The following is a 17,676-nucleotide window of genomic DNA, read 5'->3' as shown; positions in this document are numbered from 1 at the left end:
TGGATGGATGGATGGATGGATGGATGGATGGATGGATGGATGGATGGATGGAGCAAAAAAGTAAACATGTGTATGAGCCACCACTCACCCCTGGTGGTCATATAGTTCCACACTCTTCTTTCCCATCCCCAATAACAGCTAACACTGGCAAGTCTTACCTACAATAGACTATATGTGTGTTGGTGGAGCATTCAATGATGTATAAAATCTGCCAGGGCAAAGAGTGAATAACTGGCAAGGAGCCCAGGAAAGACTTAACTGAGGACAAAGGCAGTCTTAGAGGACAAAAGAGAATTTCAGTGGGAAAGGGAGGCTTGGCAGAGAATTGATGAGTGGTCATCTGGTTAAGGGAACATCAAGAGCAGGGCTCTGAGACCCAAAGGTCCAGGGCACATGTGAGGAAAGGCAGAGTGTCTGGCAAGGCTGTGCTTTGGAGGAAGTGGAAGGAGCAGTAGATAACAGTGGACAGGCAGGTTGGACTGGCATCGATGACCCAGAAAGCTGGGCTAGGGAGTCAGTGGTGATCCCTGAAGCCTTCAAATACACGGTGGTAGCATCAGGGCTGCCCTTTAGAGGTCCACCATGGGGGCCATGCCAGGTCAGGCCAGCAGTGAAAGGCTGTGCTATCACCCAGGAGAAAGTCCAGGAGGCCTGACCTAGGCAAATAGAAACCACATTGTACAAGGAATCATTCCTGCAAAAGACTGAGGGCCAACCACACCTCCCCAAAACAGAAGGTAGCTCGGAGCTTACCTGCACCAGATTCCAGCCTTGGAGGGACTCTGCAATGATGGATGTGACGGATGGACAGACACCTCCAAACACCATCAAGTGGTTCGGCCCGTATTTTATTGCATCATAGAAGGCTTTCAACCCTTTCGCATTGTCGCACTGGGAAGCAACACATAGAAAGAAAGGTCTAAATTAGAAACAGCTTTTCCCCAGGGACATGAGCCCAACGAACAAATCTTTCCTTGTGGAAACCTTTTGGGTTTCAGTTCTCCCATGGTGGGGAGTCTCCTTAAGTCAGCCCTGAGTCCATGCGGTGAGCTCAAAGAGTGTGGTCTTGGCACCCACTATCCTGTCTCTGCTCCTGCTAAGTGCCCTCCAAATCTAGGACCTCCCTCCAGCACCCTAGCTGTCTCCCTTCAGAGTACGCTCATGAAAAGCCCCCATAATGCCTCGCCCTGGGATCTCCCTTTTTCATAGCCATTTGTATTTTAAGGATGATCCCACACTCATTAAAATAGCTATCAATTAAAAACACACACACACACAGAAAACAACAAAAGTTGGCAACGGTGTGGAGAAACTGGAACTGCTGTGCCCTATTAGTGGGAATGTAAGATGGTGCAGCTGCTGTGGAAACGGTATAGTGGTTCCTTGAGAAGTTAAACACAGAATTGCCATATGACCTAGCAATTCCACCTCTAGACGTCTACCCAAAAGAACCAAAGGCAGGGACTTGAAGAGATAGTTGTATACCCATGTTCACAGCAGTGTCATTCACAATAACCAAAAGATGGAAACAACACAAATGCCCATCAACAGGTGAATGGATAATGGAACGGTGGTGTATCCATGCAATGGAATATTTCCAGCCTGGAAAAGGAAGGAAATTCGGACACATGCTACAACATGGATGAGCCTTGAGGACATTATGCTAAGTAGAATCAGCCATACAAAAGACAGCTATTATATGATCCCACTCATATGAGGTTACCTAGAGTAGTTAATTTCATAGAGAAAGAATGTAGAATGGTGGTTGCCAAGGGCTGGGAGGAGCAGGGAAGGGGTCTTCGTTGTTTGACAGGCTCAGAGTTTCAGTGGGGATGATGAAAGTCTGTTGGAGGTGGATGGTGGTAATGGTAGCTCAACAATGTAAATGTGCTAAATGTCACAGAACTGTACACATAAAAATGGTTAAAATGGTAGATTTTAGGTTACGTATATTTTTACCACAGTCAAAAAAAAAAAAAAAAGATGAGGAGGAGGATAAATCTAAAGAGAAGATTCATTCAGCAAACACTTGACAAGCACTACTCTGTGTTCAGTCCAGGACTGGACATTGAGGAAACATAAAAATTGGATGCAGCTCCTGCCAAGGAGCTCCTGTATTAGAGAGGAAAGTTGGCCAAGAAAACAGTTCACGGCAACCCACCATGGGAATGGAAAGAAGCCAGGGGCCCACGATGAGTATCAGGATTCAGTTCTGGCTCACTCGGCACCTTTCCATCCCCGCCTCCCTCGGTCAAACTCTGTGGTCATCTCTCACCTGAACAGAGGCTTTGGTTTCTACTGGGCGTCTTACCTCCCCATGGGCAAGTTCAACCCCTCCACCATCTAACAGTCTGAGGGTCCTTTGTCAAATATAAATGAATTCTTCTCACTCTTCCTGCTTTCCACGCACTTAAAACCCAAATTCCTATCAGAATATAACTCTCGAAAGGTTAAAAACGTAATTCTCATGAAAATCGATAGTGAACACATGTCAAAGTTTTATTTAACTCATTAATAAGGGGATCTGCAGGATGACAAAGTGGATTCAAAAGAGAATTTAAGGAACAGGGATTTTTACAGCAACTAAAAAAAGGAATAAGATAAGATTGCCAAATTACATGCAAAACTGGTTAATGTCCCACAGGGTGACAAAACCACAACCTTTGGGGAAAGAAAAGAAAATCACTGAAAACCAGTATATCTTATCTGTTTTAGAGGCTTGCAAAATGTTTAGGTCTTAATTAATTGAGCAAAGTTCTATTCCCCCAGTCAGATGACCCTTAGGCAGGACTGTTGGAAAATGCTCTAAGTATTAGGGTAAAGGGTCACATAATCACATCTTTGTATTATGTACAAGTTTGGGGTCATTTTCTTAACACTCCTTATCACCACGGAAGCCACTCAGTCCAGCTGCTGCCTCCCAATCTGGCTTGAGTTCCCTTTTCTCTCCCCTTTGCTCTCCAAGTACAGCCCCACAAACCTCCTTCCAGTTCCCTGAAATCAAATGCACTTTCCTTCCTACCTCTGGGCCTTTGCACTTGCTGTTTTCTTTGCTGGGAACACGATTTCCTTGGTTCTCAGCATGGCTCCTCCTTCTCATCAATCAGGTCATCCTCCCCAAAATATTTTCCACCCCCATTCACTCCCTGACATGCCACCCTATTTAATGCCCTAACATAGTTCCTAAAATTATCTGAAATCATCTTGTCTACTGTTTGTTCACTTGTAGATTGACTGATTTCCTCAACTAGAATGAAAGCCCCAGGTGGGCAAGGATTTTGTCATTGTTTTCACTGCTGTCTCCCCAAAGCTTGGAGAGGGGCCTCAGTAAAGATTCAGTAAGATCTGTCAGGGCCAGGCGCGAAGTCTCACGCCCATAATCCTAACACTTTGGGAGGCTGAGGCAGGCAGACCACTTGAGGTCAGGAGTTTGAGAACAGTCTGGCCAACATGGCAAAACCCCATCTCTATTAAAAATACAAAAATTAACCAGGCATGGCGGCACGCACCTGTAATCCCGGCTACTCTGAAGGCTGAGGTGGGAGAATCACTTGAACCTGGAAGGTGGAGGTTGTAGTGAGCTGGGATCACACCCTGCACTCCAGCTTGGGTGACAGAGTGAGACTCCATCTCAAAAATAAAATTAAAATAAAATAAAATAAAATAAAACAAAACAATCTGTTGGACACTTTCCCTTCATCTGTTTTCCTCCTCCTTGCTCTACTTCCACGTCTTTCTTTATTTTTGTCTTTCTCTCCATTCTGTGTCCTCCTCATTTTTTCTGCTTGTCCTCCACCTTCCCCTTAAGTGACCGCAATATGGGATCAGAGTGAACTAGGGTTTCTTGCTCCCTCTCCATTTATTTGAGAAACTCCTCAGAACTGTGGCCCACATCTGTGCCGACAGGGACTCAGTCCGACATGGTTTCCGGCCTCGGGGAGCTCACTGATGGTGGAGGCAGTGAGGCCGGGGCACGTGGTCACCTCCCGTGGGGGATGGCGGCCGGTGCTGTGGGACAGAGGCAGATCCAGGCTGTGGGCACTGCAAGGAAAGCCAGGGAGGGCTCTGGAAGAGGGAACACTTGAGATGGAAATCGTAGGCGGAGGAGCAGCACGAATACAGGCAAGGAGGTGGAAAAGTGAGACGGGAACAGAAACAACCCAGCTCGCTTCAACAGTGAATGACAAGGATGAGGTGGCCAGGGAGAAGGCTTAGAGCTCTCAACACCAGGCTAGGGAGCTTGAATACTACAGATTTTCGGTAAACAATTCAATTTAAAATTTTTAATTTAATTTAAAAGCTGGCCAAGTTAATTTATTTTCCCAAGAAAGAAAGAGAGAAAGGAAGGAGGAAAGAAAGGAAGAGAGGGAGGGAAGGAGGGAAGATTAAGTTTTTACTGCTTCTGGGGCCCTCTATTAATTATCCCTATTCCTTGATTGAAAGCAACACTTCTCACCCCCAGCAGAACATGAGCAAATGTAACAGAGTAGTTCATGTTTTAATTGTTTCTATCATGATTTTTTTTTTGGAATCTACCGTGATTTACTGAATCATTTCTAGTTTTAATACATTTCTGTAATGACTTTGGCTTATTTTCCAATCTGTAGCTAATGACAACGATAATAACAGTACCGCAGGATTTATAATCAAAGTTGCATTAAAATAATATTAGCAACAATGAATTTATTAATCCATGTTTGCTCAGCAAACACTTTCTGAATATCGAGTCCATCCAAGATTCTGTATTAGTAACAATGTCTTGGCTTCTCACAAATATAAAACACCGGGATATGTCAACTAAAATATCTGAGACGATTTGACAACCAGTATGGGAGTTGGAGAATCTTACAATGTTCCCAAATATTTATCTGACTGAATTTTCACCAGACTGGGTGTGGTAGGCAAAGTTTTGGCCCCACTGACCTTCACCTCTTGGAATTACCTCCATGAATATTTTATGTTACATGGCAAAAGGGACTTTGCAAATGTCATGAAGGTTACTAATCAGTTGACCTTAAATTATTATACAGGTAAGCCCAGTATAGTCACACAAGTCCTTAAAAGCAGAGATCTTTCTTTTACCTAATAGCAGACGGGAGATCAGAAAGTAGAAGCATGAGATGAGTTTGATATGCCATTGTTGGTTGGAAGATGAAGAGGTCTACATGTCAAGAAAGCAGGGACCTCTGTTCTACAATTGCAAGAAACTGAACTCTGCCAGTAACCAGAATGAGCATGGAAGCAAATCTTCCCTAGTTGAGCCTCCATATACGAACCCAGCCCAGGTGACACCTTGATTTTGGTCATATGAAGCCCTGACAAAGGGACCCAGGGGAGCCACACTGTGCCCAGACTTCTGGCATAGAACTGTCAGACAATAAATAGGTGTGGTTTACATTACCAAATTTGTGGTGATCAGTTACAGAAGCATAGAAAGCAAATACACTCAGGTAAAATGAGAAAAATAAGAATGACACAGTAAGGTTTTCCTTAAAGTTAATTCCATTAGAAAAACGATCCTTAATTTACAGATGAGGTCCTTTGTAGTTATATGGTGTTGAAATATTTTTCTGTTATAAAAGGATATAAATGAGAGAGGTCTTGTTTTTAATGTCCTGACATGACAAAAAAGAAAAAATTTTCACCCTATGTAAGTTTCTGTTCCGTGGCCCTCCCCTTCTTGGTGTGTGAAATCCCAACATCTAGGCATTTCTAATCTAGCCCCACACTCTCATTTTCAGATGCAGAGACTGAGGACTAGAGAGGAGAAGGGATTTGTCCACTGTCTCGCCAGGATTAGGAGAGGGATTTCTGGATTCCCAGTCTCTCAGCATTCGAATAGTCTAGAGAACTCAACAGGAGAAGAGAAGGTTAAAGCTAATAGCATTCTAGAAAAGACCATTTCCCCCAGGATAATGCCACAAGCCTAGGTCTCCAGATCAGAGCTCTTGGCTAGAAGCAAGAGAAACAACACACTGGGCACCAAGCATGCTTCTCTGTCTCCCATAAAGGGAGCATCTTTGCAGTGAATAACAAAATAAATCACATGGATGTATCTGTCCCATTTTCGATGCTATTTTCCCTTATCCTAATTTCTAATGCTGTATCTTCTTACCTGACATGATTCGTGTCCCAAATAGATGGACTTTCCAGCTCACCAAAGGTGAATTTTGGGGGCTGGATCAGCTTAGAGTTTTGTTTTGTTTTCTTTTGTTTGTTTGTTTGTTTGAGACAGAGTATCTCTCTATCGCCCAGGCTGGAGTGCAGTGGCGCGATCTCGGCTCACCGCACGCTCCGCCTCCCAGGTTCACGCCATTCTCCTGGCTCAGCCTCCCGAGTATCTGGGACTACAGGCTCCGGCCCGCCACCACGCCTGGCTAATTTTCTGTATTTTTAGTAGAGACGGGGTTTCACCGTGTTAGCCAGGATGGTCTCGATCTCCTGACCTCGTGATCCGCCCGCCTTGGCCTCCCAGAGTGCTGGGATTACAGGCGTGAGCCACCACGCCCGGCCAGCTTAGAGTTTTTTAACCTCAGCCCCTCAGGGGCCTAAAGCCCAGCAGATAGGGCAGTGAAAGGAGCACTGAGCTCCTCGCCTTCACTTCAACCAGCAGCTCCTCTGCCATCTGCTTCATCTACAGCAGCAGAGCTCCATAGAACACTTAATTTTAAAGCAGGCTTCACTGCTAGTAGCAAAAGTGTTTGAAAACCACCCAGATGACCCTGGAGGTCCTTACAGAGTATAGTGTTTGTCTCTGGCTTCAGGAAGGGTGGGGGAGTGTCTTATAAGCATGGTGTTTCGGCATACACGCCATAGGCTACCCACTGTAAGTTAATCCACTGCACATGAATGTACCTAATGATCAAGTCACCAAATCGCTGGGGAACTTCTCTAAGTTTTAGTTTCCTGAAGGACTCCTTGCATATACATTGCCACAGCCATTTCACAGGATTTGTCCTTCCAGCTCAGGTGAAAGTCAATATTATACGTATTTCACATTCTCCCTTCTCGAATGCTGCACTTGGAGATGTTCCCCTAAAGGGCTGTTGATTACCCTCCTCTTCTTGCAGACCAGCCCCAGCCTGAGCCAGGGAAATGCCGGAAGCTTTTGGATACCCCATTTAAGGTGTCTGTCTGACAGCTTTTAGTGAGCTGTTCACTGGGCAAAACCATCATTCTGAGAAGTTATTTATGGCAAGTTGTCCTTCCGTGATTTGGTTGTTGATGTATTACTCTCAGAGCCACTCTCTAAGGGGGGTCTGTGTCCTGGAAGAAAGCTATGGGTTTTATCATGCTCTCCTTTTCACCCCCACTTCCCCCACCAGAAACCCCACTCACTTCTAGAGGATATTCTGACTGGTTGGCAATGGCCACAACCTGACCAGCAGACAGGAAGTAATTCATCACAGTTCATACTCTCATGCAATAGCTCAAAGCTTCATGACGGGCCTAGCCTCTGTCTTCAGTCTTGCCACCTGGAGATTGGCTCTAGCACATAATAGATGCTCCATAAGTGCTGCCTTCCTTCCCTCCCTCTTCTCTCTGGTATTTGTTACTACCTTCCTTTGACTCCTCATCTACTGAAGCTCATGGTCACTACCTCACAACTCCTGTCTGCTGTTCCACTGCCCAGGGCTTCTCCTTCCCTATAAGGACTCGTCACAGAGAACTCATCATTGGCACATATAGGCTCTTAAAATTCAGCACTTAAAAATGGGAACAGATCCAAAAGCCATGAAAATCAATTTTCAAATGAAAAAGTGAGGCTCCAGATGAAATCCATTTTCATTTAAATCTCATTTTTAAAGAATTAAAATACTTTTTTGATTTAAAAATTTCAAAGAAAATGTTGCTGAGAGTCAAAATGTAAAAATGCCAAGAAAATGTCAGAGTTAATAACAACCCATCTGAAACTGGGAATTACTCCATGCAGAATTTCAGAATGGAAAGAGAATTTAAAAGCTAATGCGTCCAACGTGCCTCCGTTAGAAAGTCCCCTCTGGGCCTCCCGCACAGGAGCACTCAGTATGTGCTCACGTCTGTCCCTCCAGTGCCAGGGATCTCAGTCTCTCACAAGGGAGCTAATTTGTCCTCAGCCAGCTCTGCTGCTTAGAAAATTCTTCCTATCATTGGCCTGGAAATCAGATAGCTAAGCTTCACAGAGTGACTCAGAGAGACGTCTTCAGGCTAAACTACCCTTAGCCCTTCCAATGATCCCTATACAGGATAGTTTTACAGCCTGCTTGTCCAAGAGTTATTTCACGAACAGCCTTTGGAGGACAGATTTTGGGGGCATGTAGCACCTAGAATGGTCCCGCAAATACCTCCATCTGCCCTGCCCAGGAAAGCAACACTAGCTGACGTATACCGTGCCCTCAATATGTGTTAGGCACAGTACTAAGAACTTGATGTCAAGGATATTATTCATGCCTCACAATATTATTAAAAGCTATAGGCTGAGCATCCCGAATTCAAAAATCTAAAATCCAAAATGCTCCAAAATCCAAAACTTTTTGAGCACAAATATGCTGCTCAATAAAAACGTTCACCAGAGCATTTTGGATTTTGAATATTTGGATTTGGGATGTTCAGTCTTTAAATACAACGTGGCTATTTCAAAATCTGAAAAACTCCAAAATCTGAAACATTTCTAGTCCCAAGTATTTTGGATAAGGGGTACTCAACTTGTACCGTTATTTCCCCGTTACAGATAAGGAATTTGAGGCTCAGAAATAATAACTTGCGGCCGGGCGCGGTGGCTCTAGCCTGTAATCCCAGCACTTTGGGAGGCCGAGACGGGCGGATCACTAGGTCAGGAGATCGAGACCATCCTGGCTAACACGGTGAAACCCCGTCTCTACTAAAAAATACAAAAAACTAGCCGGGCGAGGTAGTGGGCGCCTGTAGTCCCAGCTACTCGGGAGGCTGAGGCAGGAGAATGGCGTAAACCCGGGAGGCGGAGCTTGCAGTGAGCTGAGATCCGGCCACTGCACTCCAGCCTGGGCAAAAGAGCCAGACTCCGTCTCAAAAAAAAAAAAAAGAAAAAAAGAAATAATAACTTGCCCAATTTCAGGTAGTCTAACTTCAGAGCACTGTTTTATTTTAAATAAGAATGTGCTATGAAATATTTCACTCACAGAAAAGAATATTCCATATACAATAACTTAATAAGGTATGAAAAATAGTAATATGAACACACGTACATCCAGCATCACAGTTATGTTGAAGACCTCTGTGCCCACACTTGCACGTAGCCCTCCTTCACCCAGGCGGAGCCCCAGGCCTGAATTTTGCATTTATCCTTCTTTTCTTCTTCTTCCTTTTTTTTTTTTTGAGACGGACTCTCACTCTATCACCTAGGCTGGAGTGCAATGGCATGATCTTGGCTCACTGCAACTTCTGCCTCCCAGGTTCAAGCAATTCTCCTACCTCAACCTCCTGAGTAGATGGGATCACAAGGCACATGCCACTGTGCCCAGCTAATTTTTATATTTTTAGTAGAGATGAGGTTGTGCCATGTTGGCCAGGCTGGTCTTCAACTCCTGACCTCAAGTGATCCACCCGCCTTGGCCTCCCAAAGTGCTGGGATTATAGAAGTGAGCCACCGCACCAGCCCCTTCTTTGCTTTTCTTTACAGTTTTATATGTACATGTTTCTTAAACACTGTATCATTTAATTTTACTCATTTTTGATCATACATATAAATGGAATTGTGTTTATACATTTCACCTGAAACTTGCTCTTATGGCTCCACGTTACGTTTGTGAGATTTTATATGCTGAATATAGCTGTGGTTCATTCATTTTCATAGCTGTGTAGTATGCCAGTGTGTGAATATGCCACTGTTGGTTCATTCCTCTGCCAATGGACCCTCGGGCTGTTTCCAGTGTTTCGTTTGGTTGCTGCTGTAAGCAAGATGGTCAAATATTTCCATACCTGCCTCCTAGTACACATATGAAGAGTTTCTCTAGGGTATAAACCTGGAAATTGAATTGTTGAATCATAGCGTTTGTTGCATGTTCTCTAAGTGGTTTGATCCATTTACACTCCCATCAGCAGTGTTTTAGAGATCTCACTGCTCCATATCCTTGCCAGCTTTAATTTTTGCCAGTCTTGTGGGTATTTGATATCACATTTCAATTTGTATGTTCCTGATTACTAAAGAGGTTAAGCCATCTTTTCATATGCTTATAGCCTATGTTTCCTCTTTTGGACTGGTGACTTTGCCCATTTTTCTACTGGGTTGTTTGTCTTTTCCTTATTGATTTGTTCAGAGCACTCCCAGCCACAATGCCAAGCTGAATGAAACGATCGCCTCCTGCATTCTGAGTATTGACTTCTGTTAATGCGGCCTCAGTCTGCACACCTTCTGTTGGGCTCCTACATCATACAGAGCTTGCTGTCAGTCAAAACTACTAAATCAGCACCTATTACCTTGGGTAGCAAAACACCTACAATCCTTCCTTGGTGCCCAGGGGAGAAAAAACCTATGTGATAAAATCCAGCCAACCAAAAGATGAATCAAAAATATAGATCTCAGGAATGGAGGAGGACTTGTGGTAAAAAAGGAGTGATAGTGAGTGCCAGACCTATTTCACATGAAACAACTGGCAATGTGAAGATAATAATGGAACATAAAATGCAGGAGGCAGAGGAGGGAAGAGAAGTTGTAAGATTGTTAATTTCCTCTTCTTCCATAGAAGGGCTTTAATCGATACCATCTAAAATTGAAAACTGTAGTTTAAAAGCCAGGATTTTAACCTCACTGCTTTTCATAATCTTTTATTACCCTTGGAGAGACATTTTGGAAACAAATATTTTCTGTAGCAAAGGCAAAATTGTTTAATGGTGAGCAATTCCTTCTATTTTACTTTTCCTCGTTTTCTTCTGTTATATGCAAATAAATAAAATTCAACAACAATCTAAAGTAGGATGCAATAATGATCTCATTTTATAAAATTATTTCTTTATAATATATGCATAGAGAGATATCTAGAATGAGAATCATTGAATGTTAAAGGTTATGAGATGTCAGTGGTTTTTTTGTTACTTTCTTCTTTTACTTAAATAATAAAAAAAATACAGATTACTTTTATAAAGACAAAGTCATTTTTAAACTGGTAAGCTTTCCACACCCAGGATGCTTTCCCAATCACTGAATTTCCCTCTTTCTGTTCATCTGTGGGTGATTTTCTGAACCTAAGAACAGACTTTAACATTTATCATTGCTAAATCATGTTCAAAATTAGCCCACCACTATGTCCAACTGAATTAAACATACACTATATTGTTTTGCCATTGCAACTAATTCACTGAAACATTTTCAATCATCTACTAAGTACTAGGAGCTGTCCAGGAAACAGTAAGTTCATGTGACCTATAAAAATTCTTTGAAAAGAACAATAAACATTTACTGAAGTGTTAAATTTAGAAACAAGAATAGTAATAATAATAACACAGTGAGCCCTTATATAGCATTTGCCTGTGCCAGACACTATTCTAATTACTTTATATACACTAACTCGCTTAATCCTCCCAACAACCCTATGAACCATGTCCCATTATTATCCACATTTTAATAGATGAAGAAACTGAGGATCAGAGAGGTAAGTATTTGCCCCAAGTTGCACATAGTGAGTGAGGGGCAGAGTTGGCAGTCAAACCCATGGAGTCAAGTTCCAGAGTCCATGCTCCATCACATCCATGTTCTGTTCTTCTTCTTGGGCACACGGTGAGACTACATTTCCCAGCCCCCCTTATAATTAGGTGTGACCACCGAGTTTTGGGCAATGAAGTATGAACAAAGACGATGTGTGCCATGCCCAGGTTGGCCTGTAAAACCATTCCATGGGCATTCTGTGCTCTCTTTTCCATCCATAGTGTGAGTGGGGAAAAAAAATCCAAGGACCTGAAACAGGAAGAAACCCCCCCAGATCCCTAATCCCTGTGGCAATCCTGGAAGGGGACATCACCATGTCACGAGAGAAACTATCCCAAGGAGGGCAGCCTCATGAGCTGACAGCCTCCAGGTGCAGTGTCTTTGGGTATGCCTAAAAGGAGGCCACTGTCTTCCTAGACCCCTCCAACCGTGGACTGAGCATGGCAGAGGAACAAGAGCTCCTCATTTCTGGCCAGTGTAAGACTTGACTACAGGTGATCTCTGAGCCCACTGGTCCAGCCGGAACTTTCTTAGAGCAGCACTGCTGCCAGGGACTCTGCCTACCAGAGCCTCTTTCCTTCCCCGCTCCCTTTACTGGTGTCAGACCCACCGCACAGTCTGAAGGCTCACTCTCTTCCATCCATAGTGTGGGTGGGGAAAAAAAATCCAAGGACCTGAAACAGGAAGAAACCCCCCCCAGATCCCAAATCCCTATGGCAATCCTGGAAGGGGACATCACCATGTCACGAGAGAAACCATCCCAAGGAGGGCAGCCCATCTCTCTTCGTATCCTTTCAAAGGAATTTCCCCAGGGCCCCTCTAACTCTGAGCATCTGCTTCCCAGAACACCAACCAACACACCCCTTCAAGCTGCACTTGACAATGACATAAGCAAGAAATAACTTTCATTCATGAAACTTCTGGGCTATAGAGGTGCAGTCACTACAGAGAGGCTGCATCAACTAACAAACATCCTTAAATGCCTGCTGTCAGCATTTTGAAACATAAAAAACCAGCACACCTGGGAACTATTAAAGAAGGGTAAAGACAGTTGAGAGAGACAAGTAAAGATTATAGGAAAGGGTACAAAGTGTATATGCCTTACATTTTAAAAAGTGTTTTCCTGTCATTCAAGACACTTACGTCAAACCAGAATGAGAATTTCAGGGATAAAGCCAGAGATAACTAAGGTGTACTGAGCTTGGCTGTCTCTTTTTTTTTTTTTTTTTTTTAAAGACAGGATCTCCCTCTGTCACTCAAGCTAGAGTTAAGTGGTACCATCATGGCTCACAGCAGCCTCAACCTCCTGGGCTCAAATGATCCTCCCACCTCAGCCTCCTTAGTACCTGGGACCACAGGTGCACACCACCACAACCACACTAATTTTTTAATTTTTTGTAGAGACATGTCTCATAATGTTGCCTAAACTGGTCTTGAACTCCTGGACTTGAACTCACGGGATCAAGTAATCCTTCCACCTTGGCCTTCCAAAGTGCTAGGATTACAGGCATGAGCCATCATGCCCTGCTGAACTAAGTTGTCTTATTCCCTTCGGTCCCCCTATGCCTATCAAAGATTTTGGCCCCAAACAGGTGTTTAATACATCCTAGCTGGACTAAATTACTGCTCCCTGGCAGATACAATCACTGCTGGTGGGTAGAGCCTGAAATAAAAGTAGTCATATCCATAGCTCTGTCCCAAACAGCTTATTAACTCCAGCCATCTTGAGTTTTTCACACCCCTTCCCCGGGGTGATGGACAGACCATCTGCTTCTAAAAGTCTCCAGAGAGCCAGGCTGTCCATCCTGAACACTGAGAAAAACTGGCATTTCTGTATTCTCCCTGAAGCTGTCACTCTGAATTCTTGGCCGGCTACAGACTGCGTTATTTGAGGATGATGGAGCCATAGCACACATCTCTCCTCTGCACTGTTAAAGCCAATTACCCAATTTACAAAATGTTTCTCAAAGACTGGGAGATACAAACTGCGTTTCCTAATTAGCTGTCAGTAAGCCTCCCCACACATGCAGGTGTGACATTTTTAAAAGTCAGGGTCACAAAGTGTACTCGGGCTGCCGATCAGGATGGGGGTGCTCTTTTCTGCAGGTTTGTGCAAATATCACATGTTGGCAGCCCTTCTCCGGGGGTGGGGGCTGGATCGCCCTCTTAAGAGATTCCAAACTCCAACTATGTGTGCCACCAAGCCATCGCCACTCCTTTCCATTCCACATTTGTGGGGCACATTGGTTCAACATTGGCTGGGCGCCTGAGCTAGGTAGGGGAAGATGAGATGGGTAAGACTGGGTCCTTGCTCTCATGGGATTTATAATCTGGAGTGGGTTAGAGATACAGAAATAATGTAGCAACATGTAGTAAATGGTGTAATGGAGGGTTGGACCTGGAGTTAGAGAATATTCATTCATCCCATAAACGCCCCCTGGGTGATGAACAACCAGGTCCCATGGTAGATGCTGAGGACACATAAAAGGTGACATACAGTCTTGGCCATCAGGGAGCTTTCTGTTCAGGAGGGAAGAGAAGATTCAAACAAAAAGCCATAACACGGGGCAGGATAGAAGTGGGAGCAATGGCAGAGACATAAGTCACACAAAAAAAGGAAGGAATATTCAAATCACACTGAGATATTCTGCCAAGACTTCTCGGAGGAGGCGGCATTTGAGCTGAGCCTTGCAAGAGGAGCAGGAGACTGAGGTGGTGGGAGGGCACACCAGGCTGAGTTACCAGCAAGAGTGAAGGCTTGGAAATAGGAAGGTGCAGGGCACCTCAGAGAAAAGGTCCATCCTGTTCACTAGCAGGAGCACAGGATAGAGAAGGGATGGGTGGGGTCAGACTGGCTTGAGCCAGCGCAACGGGAACATTGAACACAGGTAGGTGTGGTTTTCTTTCCTTCAGGCAGCGAGAAGTCACTGCAGCACTTTCACCAGGGGAGTGCCGAGAGGGAAGAGGCACTTGCTTTACACAGATGCCTCTGGCAGCTGGGGCAGAGGAGGAAGGCCCAATGGGGAGGAAGGAGGCTGGGGACAGGTGGGTGCATTGGTCCAGGCGTGAAGTGCTGGTGGATGGCTTGGCAAGCAACTTGGCCTAGCAACCCTGGGAAAGACGTGTGTCCACTGGGGAATTCGTTAGCCAAAGGCCTGTGAGGCATAGGTTAGACCAATTCATGATATCAACAAGACTGGTTCAAATGGGTCCATCTCAGTAGTCTCCTTCATGGGAGGTCAATGATGGGGAAGACTGATGAGGAAAGAGATCAAAGAAAGAATAAACCAGCTATGTCAAGCACAGGATGTCAGCTCCAGACCTGCCACTGCCTCACTCTGTGACCCCACCTCATCTGTGCTTCACTTAAAAAACAAAAATGTTGAGTTAACAGATTTGTCATTCAGCAGAGTTAACAAAGCAAAGCAGGCTATATTTTGGCAACAAACAACCCCTAAATTTCAATGGGTCACCCCAGGAAATGTTGATTCCTCTCTCAAGCAGGGTGGGGGTGCTCGACACATCCCAGACACCTAGGAGCCCAAGCTAATGGAACAACCGCCATCTTGAATGCAGCCAGTTGCCAATGGGGAAGGAAAATGAAAACTCTGGAGAGGTTCAGCCAGCAATTAAATTGACTGGACACGGCCCATGAGACAGGCATGGCCCCACCCAAGTACCAGGGACACAAAGTGCAACTTAATAAGTGAGGAGAGAACCAGATACCAGGGAGCCTACTATGACTGCCACAGATGATCTCTCAGATCCCCTCCAGCCTACCAGTCTGTGTTTTTGTCTGCACTCAAGGCCAGATTTTGGTTCAATTTATACATATCCAGCTAACATTTATTTAATACTGACCTATGTGCCAGGAAATAAGCTAAATTCTTTATATGCATTAGCTCACTTACTATTTATAACATATCTCATTTAATATTTATAATGACCCCATGGGGTAGATACCATTATTAACATTCATTTAACAGAGGAGGAAAGACAGGTTCGGGGAGCTTAACTGACAAGTTCAAGATCACATGACTGGTAAGCCATGAAGCCTGCACTCAAACCCAGACTATCATCCTCCAAACCTTATGCTCTTAGGAATGAGGCCATCTCTTTAGAGCTGGCCAGAGATAGGGTGAAAGGCCTTGGAGAGCAGTGAGAAGCCTGCAGGAGAGTGTTGTAGAAACGATTATTTCACCAAGTGAAGGAATAGATTCTAATCCTGAGAATCCATAAGGAAAGGTAAAGAGCCAGGGAAAGTGAGGATATGTTTTAGAACAGCAAGTCCAGTAACTCTCCAGGTTGGAGCACTAAAAGGGTGAATGGGAGATGTGAGGGGTGAGACTGATAAGGGAGGCTGGGGAAGCCTCTGGTAGAGCCAGCCAGTGCCAGCTTAAGGAGGTTGCCCCTTATTCTTCAGTCCATAGGGAGTTTCCTTTTGTTTTGTTTTACCATTTTATTTTAGTTATTTATTTTTTCTTTTTTGGAGACAGAGTCTCACTCTGTTGCCCAGGCTGGAGTGCAGTAGTATAATCACAACCCACTGCAGCTTTGACCTCCTGGGCTCAAGTGATCCTCCCACCTAGGTCTCCTAAAGCTCTGGGATTACAGGCGTGAGCCACCACGCCTGGCCATTCTAATTATTTTTTAAGTGAACAATTCACTGGCATTAAGTGTACTCACCATGTTGTGTAACCATCACCACTATTTCCAGAATGTTTTCATCATCCCCAACAGAAAAGCTCCGCACCCATTAAACCCTGGAACTTCTTAAGAGTGATTTGAGCTGATCATGACATCGGCAGAGCTGAGGACAGGGAAGACGACCCTGGCAGCCACTTGAAGGGCATTATTCAAGTGAGGAAGGGCAGGGCATGGGGAGGGGTGAGACACTAGTACAGTGGTCCAGGGGCAATGGCAAGCGCAGGGGGTAGGGGTCAGATCAGGAACAAGAGGAAGAGTAGCCTCTGGGAGAGAGGGGAGTCCTAGCTTCTTTCCTTCAGGGGCTGTGTGAGTCTGGGCCACCAGGACCTTCTGAGGTAGAGAAGTCAGGAGGGGGTGCTGGGCCCAGAGGACACTGCTGAGTCAAGCACTGGGCACAAGGCTGGTGAGGCACTGGCCAGCTGCCCATGCTACCGACTTTCCCTTGGGAGCCATGTCCCTGAATCTGACAGTCCTTCCTGGCACACGGGCCAGAGCTATCTCGACAGCTCCCCTATGTGTAAACACCCGCTGGGCGCCTGCTCGGAGATGAAGGGTGGCTGCAGGGTGGGTCCTCACCCCATCGCCGTGGCCACGCTCATTCCTCAGGTGCCCACCCTCCATCTGCAGCGACTCAGCTGGAGTTAATTATGTGCCTTGCTTGTCCTCCAGCTGAGGACATGGTGGTCACTCCCCCACCTGACAGATGAGGGCTGGGCTGCTGTCACATCACTGTGACCAGGGACTCTACTCGAGGGCTCCAATTCTCCGAGCCTGGCATAAGTCCTTCTGCCTCTCTGCATCACAAGCTGCTGCAGGCACATGTTTCCGGAGGCCCTCCCCAGGGGCAATTTCCCCAACACCCCAACATCTCAGGTCTGATCCCACAAACACAGTGTTGCCCACACTTGGAGGTTGTAAGGGAGTTCTGGGGTCCAGGCTGCACAAGCAGCCTTGAGCATAGCTGTGTTCCCATCTCAACATCCTGCTCCCAGGTCCCAGCTCCTCCACATCTGAGGTTCTAATGCACCTTCCCAGGGTCTAGCCCCAGGACTCAATTCTGGGTCGCCTCCCACCCCATGGCTGAGAGCCTGCTAAGGAGTCCCCAAGCCCATCACCACACTGCCTGCACAGAGGCTGGCACCTGGTGCTGCCTCTGGATTCACGGAGAATGTGAGGCCTCTCCCTGCCTAGGAAAGGGGGCAAAGGGGTTTCAGCTTGGAACCTTGCTAGACAGACAGACAGACCAGTAGATACCACCAAGTGCTGGGAGGGGAGAGGAGGGATTCTGGGAGGGGAGAGGAGGGATTCTG

At 45.4% G+C, this 17,676-nt stretch overlaps 1 protein-coding gene across 1 annotated transcript in view; it reads right to left on the bottom strand.

Annotated features, from left to right (window-relative positions):
* GABBR2 (gamma-aminobutyric acid type B receptor subunit 2) overlaps window positions 1–17,676 on the bottom strand; it is a 422,876-nt gene that overhangs the window by 291,598 nt on the left and 113,602 nt on the right. Inside the window, exon 2 of the mRNA XM_023202917.2 lies at window positions 754–891. Within this exon, the coding sequence (XP_023058685.1) occupies window positions 754–891 (138 nt within the window). The remainder of the gene's footprint in view (window positions 1–753; window positions 892–17,676) is intronic.

This window comes from Piliocolobus tephrosceles, chromosome 14 (genome assembly GCF_002776525.5).
Source record: "Piliocolobus tephrosceles isolate RC106 chromosome 14, ASM277652v3, whole genome shotgun sequence".
NCBI lineage: Eukaryota > Metazoa > Chordata > Mammalia > Primates > Cercopithecidae > Piliocolobus > Piliocolobus tephrosceles.
This window is presented reverse-complemented; position numbering and strand designations above follow the sequence as displayed.